A 5,435-nucleotide genomic window follows, 5' to 3' on the forward strand; every position below is an offset into this window, starting at 1 on the left:
GCTTGGCAGCTGGGAGCACTCCCTTGTCCCGTGACTGCTTGGTTCTTTGGTGGACCTGAGACCAGGGTCCACTCCTGTAAGTCAGAGGCTGCCCCCGTGGACAGGTGGCTGGGAGAGGAGCCGCCTGAAAAGGGGGGAAGCCCCTGGGCGGCAGCAGGCCGGGGCTGCCTGAGTGCGTCCTCACTTCCCGCACGAGACGGCTTGGCGCCCTGGCTGCCTCCCTCCTCAAACCCAAGCCACCACCTCCCTGAAGGCAGGGCGTGAGCAGAGACACCTCTGCCATTCCGCGGGAGTTTGGAAGGGTGTGGGGACGTCCCATCCGCGGGACGAGCTGCGTCCATGCACAGCCGGCCTTTCTGTGAGGACGTCAACCAGCATGACACACCCCATGGACGGGCTCGGTCTCCCAGGAAGCCCGGCAGAAAAGCACCCAGACGTCCAGCGGTTTTTTTCTGAAAGAGCTGTTTCCTAAAGCGCTGCTCTGTTAACGTGAAACAGGCTTGTTTCTCAGTGAGTCAGTAGTCTTCTGAGCTTTTCCACTCAAACACTTTGAGCATCTCAAACACGGTGAGCTCAATAGATGTCACTGTGGGGGGTCTCGGGGACTTTTCAGAGTGTAAAGGGTCCCGGCCCAGGGGTGGCAGGCCACCGCCCTGGGTGCTGTCAAGGCCTGAGGACAGGTCGGGTTCACAGCCGCTCCCGCGGTGGGGTCGCTTACTTGAAATACAGGTTAGATTATCTGTTTTTGTTTGCGTTCTATCCTGGGTGATTCTGTTTATTTTTCTCTCTCTGTTTTTGGAGTATGTAAAACATTAACATGGTTTCAAAACTCAGAATGTTTTCTTTTGAGCTTTGAAGCTTGCTGGGCGGTTCCTAAAAGCGAGACCCCCCCCCCTCCCCCGCCACTGCCCTCCGGTTTGGACCCGTGATGCGGGCTCTGGAAATGTCTTCCTGACACGGAGCAGAGACAAACTCCAGGACCCGCTGGCAATTCCCTCCCGCCGGGAGGCTTAGGCCCTAGGGGAAGGTGGGGGGCCCCGAGGTCACCTCCCGGCCCCTAGGGAAGGGCAGCTGCGTGGCTCGCACTGCCCCCGGAGGGATGGCGTCCAGAGGCCCGGCCACTCCGAGCACAGGAAGGAGCTGTGTCCACCGAGCCCGGAGCCCCCCCCGCCCCCGCCCCGGGAGTGTCCCCAGCGCTGGGCTGACGTCAGGCCTGACCCCGGCCCCCCACGTCCCGCCCTGTCCCGAGGGCAGCACACGCCTGTGGTCCTGGCCCAGCCCTCCTCAGCGCTGGCTTTGGCAGGCTGCCCCCACCCCCACCCCCCCGCGGGGACGCACCAGGGAAGGCCTGATGGGAACGGGGTGGGGGGGCGGGAAGACAAAGGAAGGGGTGCGGCACGGCGGGCGCCAGGGGAGGAGTGAGCTCAGCGCTGGAGCAGTATCTGCTCTGCTCAGAGCCGGCGGGCAGCCAGGCCAGCACGGAGGTCCGGCTCTCTCCCCGCGTCCCGTCTGCCACGGTGCAGGGCCTGGGGCCTCATTGGCCGGCCGGGGGCCGTCTGTGGCATAAATTGGAGCCCTGGGCTCTTGCTGGGACTTCAGCTGCCCACAGCCCAGCACCAGCCCTTCCGCCTCCTGCTGGGTGAGTATGCACGCCCTCCTGGCCCCCGGCCCCCAGGGCCGCCTGGCGCTGCCCCCCAGAAACTGGCAGTACCCGCCCCCAGGGAGGCCCCTCCATCAAGGCCGGGCCAGCGATCCTCTCGTTCCCGGGGTTCCCTGGGATGGCAGCGCCAGAGGCGCAGCGCTGGGGAAAGCCCCAAGGCACTGAGCCGGCTGCGAGCCCCGTGCCAGGCGTGACCTGCCAGCACCCTGGGCTCCTGTAACCCGACACGGCCTGGGACTCCAGCCGTGGGGTCTGGCCCAGCCCAAGGCAGAGAGGAAACTCAGAGGGAGGTGCCTGGCGTCCCGGGGGGGGCCCCATGCCGGGGGCTGGGGGTGACACGTGCCCCCTTCTCGTAGGTGATGGGAGCCCCGCGGCCGGCGTTCCCCCGGGGGGCTGCCCTCTGGGCCTTCCTCCTGGCCTCGTTGGGCGGCGCGGCCGGCCAGCCGCTGGGGGCAGAGCCTATGTGCACGGCCCAGCCCCTGGCCAGGTACAGCATCACCTTCACGGGCAAGTGGAGCCAGGCGTCGTTCCCCAAGCAGTACCCGCTGTTCCGCCCGCCCGCACAGTGGTCGTCCCTGCTGGGTGAGTGCAGGCCCCGCCCCGTCCCCGGGGCTCTCCGTGGGGACCGAAGGGCCGGTCACTCAGCAGAGGCCCCACACTCCACGGTTCTGGGGACGCCCTCACCCCTCACTTCAGTGCAAGAGGCATTTGCTAAGGTATTCCGTGCACCAGCAGCTGTGCCCAGGCTTCAGGGACGTGGGGGGCAGGATCACACAGCAAGGTGCCGGGGTGGAGGGCGGGACGGTGTCCCCCAGGTGGTGCTCACTCACTCGGGCAGGTGGTGCCTCCCAGGGTGCTGGGTTTACGGTGCTGATAGCGTCCCCGGGGTGCTGCTCCCTGGTGTGGGGAGCCGGGGTCCATGAGATGCTCCTCACTCAGGGAGGTGGTGCTCCCCTCACCCCCCGCCCCCGCCAGGGTGCTGGGCTGAGGGTCCAGGAGGTATCCCTGGGGTGGCGCTCACTTAGGCTGGTGGGTGGCACCCCCCGGGATGCTGGGGTGAGGGGCCGGACGGCGTCCCTGGGGTGGTGCTCACTCACTCGGGCAGGTGGTGTCCCCTGGGGTGCAGGGTTGAGGGCCCAGGCGGCGTCCCCGGGGTGGCGCTCACCCAGGCTGGCGGCAAACCCCCAGGGGCAGCGCACAGCTCGGACTACAGCCTGTGGCGGAAGGACCAGTACGTGAGCAACGGGCTGCGCGAGTTCGCGGAGAGGGGTGAGGCCTGGGCGCTGATGCGGGAGATGGAGGCAGCAGGGCAGCGGCTGCAGAGCGTGCACGGCGTGTTCTCCGCCCCGGCCGTGCCCAGCGGCACCGGGCAGACGTCCGCGGAGCTCGAGGCCCACTCCAGGCACTCGCTGGTGAGGGGGCGGCGTGGCGGGCGGGCGGGGGCCTTGGGGGCCCCTGCTGAGCACTCGCTGGGGAGGGGGCGGCGTGGCGGGCGGGCAGGCGGCCTCGGGGCCCCTGCTGAGCACTCGGCCCCCAGGTATCCTTCGTGGTCCGCATTGTACCCAGCCCCGACTGGTTCGTGGGCGTCGACAGCCTGGACCTGTGTGACGGCGGCAGCTGGCGGGAGCAGGTGGCCGTGGACCTGTACCCCTACGATGCTGGGACTGACAGCGGCTTCACTTTCTCGTCCCCCAATTTTGCCACCGTCCCGCAGGACACGGTGACAGAGGTGAGGGCCGGCGGCTCTCTGGGACCCACGAGGCTCCCTGGGAGGCCCGCGGAAGCCCGCAGCAGCGGGGTCCGGCCCCTCAGCGCGCCCCAGGTTCCGACTCGCCCCCTCCCCTGCAGATCACGGCCTCCTCTCCCAGCCACCCCGCCAACTCCTTCTACTACCCGAGGCTGAAGGCCCTGCCCCCCATCGCCAGAGTGGTGCTGGTGCGGCTCCGGCAGAGCCCCCGGGCCTTCATCCCGCCTGCCCTGGGCCTGGGGGTCGGGGACAACGAGATCGTGGACAGCCTTCCAGGTGAGCGTGCTGCCCACCCCAGGCTTCACACGCGTGATCCCGCTGCCAGGCACTGGCGCCCCAAGCGGACAGGGGCGGCTCTCGGGTGTGGGCATCATTCCAGCGGATGCTCGGACACGCCCTGGTCCTGGGCCTCCGGCTCTGACCTCCCACACTTAGAGACCCTTGAGAGGAAGTGTCCGCCCCGCAGACTGACCCCAGGGGGAACGCCTGTGCCCTGACAGCTGCCACGGCCTCCACGTGCGCACCCCAGGGGCAAACCCCCTTCCAGGGCCCGCCTGGCTCAGCCCTGCCGATCACCGGGGCGCACAGCCTGGAGAGGCGATCCGTCCATTCCGAGCCAGGCTTCTGGGGGGCCACGTGGGGCGGGAGGACAGATCACACCGGGAGAGGCTGCTCCGCGCTCAGACGCCCAGGCCCTGGGGGGTGCCTGACTTCAGAGGGGGTCTGGAGGGAAGCGCTGGGAGCGGGAAGCAGGTTCTGAGAGGTTTGGGAGCTGGTGCCCTCAGCTCCAAGCTGAGGAGCAGACCGCTCAACGCTTCCAGCTGAGAGCCCTTCTACTGCCCAGAAGCGAGTGCTGAGAGGTCGCAGTGCCCGCCCCGTGTCCCTGCTGACCGGGAGGACGCGCCCAGGGCGCCCCTCTAGGTCTTCCCGGCGCCGGCGCCGGACGCTGGGGGCGGCGCCGCCCGCGGAGAAGGGGCGAGTGTGGGGCCGCCGCGCGCCCGGCGGGTCAGCTCCCCCAAGGGTGGGCGCCCGAACAGCAGAGCGGGCGGTGGAGAACCCGCGGGGCTGTGGTCGTCCGCGCGCGGCTCCCCGCGCCTCCTCCCGCCCCCGGCGCGGATGGGGGCGTCTCAGGGCGGGAAGCGCCGCCAGTTGCCCCGCTGGCTGTTAGGGCCCCCCCCTCCGCGCGCGCAGGCGGCGCCCTGGGGCTCGCTTCCCAGCGCGCGGAGAGGAAAGCGCCCGCGCCCTCAGCGCGTCTGGGGGCGGGTCTGGGGCGGGGACCCCTCCCGCCCGCGGCCCCGCCGCGCTCACCGCCGCCTGTCGCCCCCAGACCCAGAGACGCCGCTGGACTGCGAGGTCTCGCTGTGGTCGCCCTGGGGGCTGTGCGCCGGCCCCTGCGGGCGGCCGGGGGCCAAGAGCAGGACGCGCTACGTGCGCGTGCGGCCGGCCAACCGCGGGGCGCCCTGCCCGGCCCTGGAGGAGGAGGCGCCGTGCCACCCCGACAACTGCGTCTGACCCCGGCGCCCGCGCGCCCGCGCAGGGACTGGCCCCGGCCCGGCTGCGAAATACCTCAGACCCGGGGACCCGGGCCACCGGCCTCGTCAGGGTCCCGTCCCAGCTCCAGAATAAAGCCCGGCGGCTTCCGCGTCACAGCCGCGCTCTCGTGTGTCCCCGGCGGAGCGGGGCGGGCGGGCAGGGCGCACGCGCCCCCGGACTTTCCCCAGGAGCAGCCGTCACCCGGCAGGGAGGGGCGGGGACCACTGCGCACACAGGCGCACACACACAGGACGCGCTGCACACACACACGCAGGGCACACACACAGGACACACACACACAACCACACGGCGCACACGCAGGGCACACACACAGGACGCGCTGCACACACACACGCAGGGCACACACACACGCAGGACACACACACGCGGGGAGCTTGACGGACCAGCAGCCTGAGGCCTGCTGCACCCCCAGGCCTGCGGCCACTGAGGCCCCTGAATTCACGGTGCTGGGCGGGGGGCGGGGGCAGGCTGTGG

At 70.2% G+C, this 5,435-nt stretch overlaps 1 protein-coding gene across 1 annotated transcript; it reads left to right on the forward strand.

Annotated features, from left to right (window-relative positions):
• The first annotated feature begins 1,405 nt into the window (after window positions 1-1,405).
• On the forward strand, window positions 1,406-5,056 carry SPON2 (spondin 2). Its single transcript, XM_040237709.1, has 6 exons — window positions 1,406-1,639; window positions 2,017-2,242; window positions 2,849-3,072; window positions 3,198-3,389; window positions 3,509-3,683; window positions 4,735-5,056. Exons 2-6 carry the CDS (start codon window positions 2,020-2,022, stop codon window positions 4,917-4,919), a joined length of 999 nt encoding a protein of 332 aa, XP_040093643.1. The 5' UTR covers window positions 1,406-1,639; window positions 2,017-2,019; the 3' UTR covers window positions 4,920-5,056.
• Window positions 5,057-5,435: the final 379 nt, after the last annotated feature.

This window comes from Oryx dammah, unplaced genomic scaffold (genome assembly GCF_014754425.2).
Source record: "Oryx dammah isolate SB20612 unplaced genomic scaffold, SCBI_Odam_1.1 HiC_scaffold_3, whole genome shotgun sequence".
Classification (NCBI taxonomy): Eukaryota; Metazoa; Chordata; class Mammalia; order Artiodactyla; family Bovidae; genus Oryx; species Oryx dammah.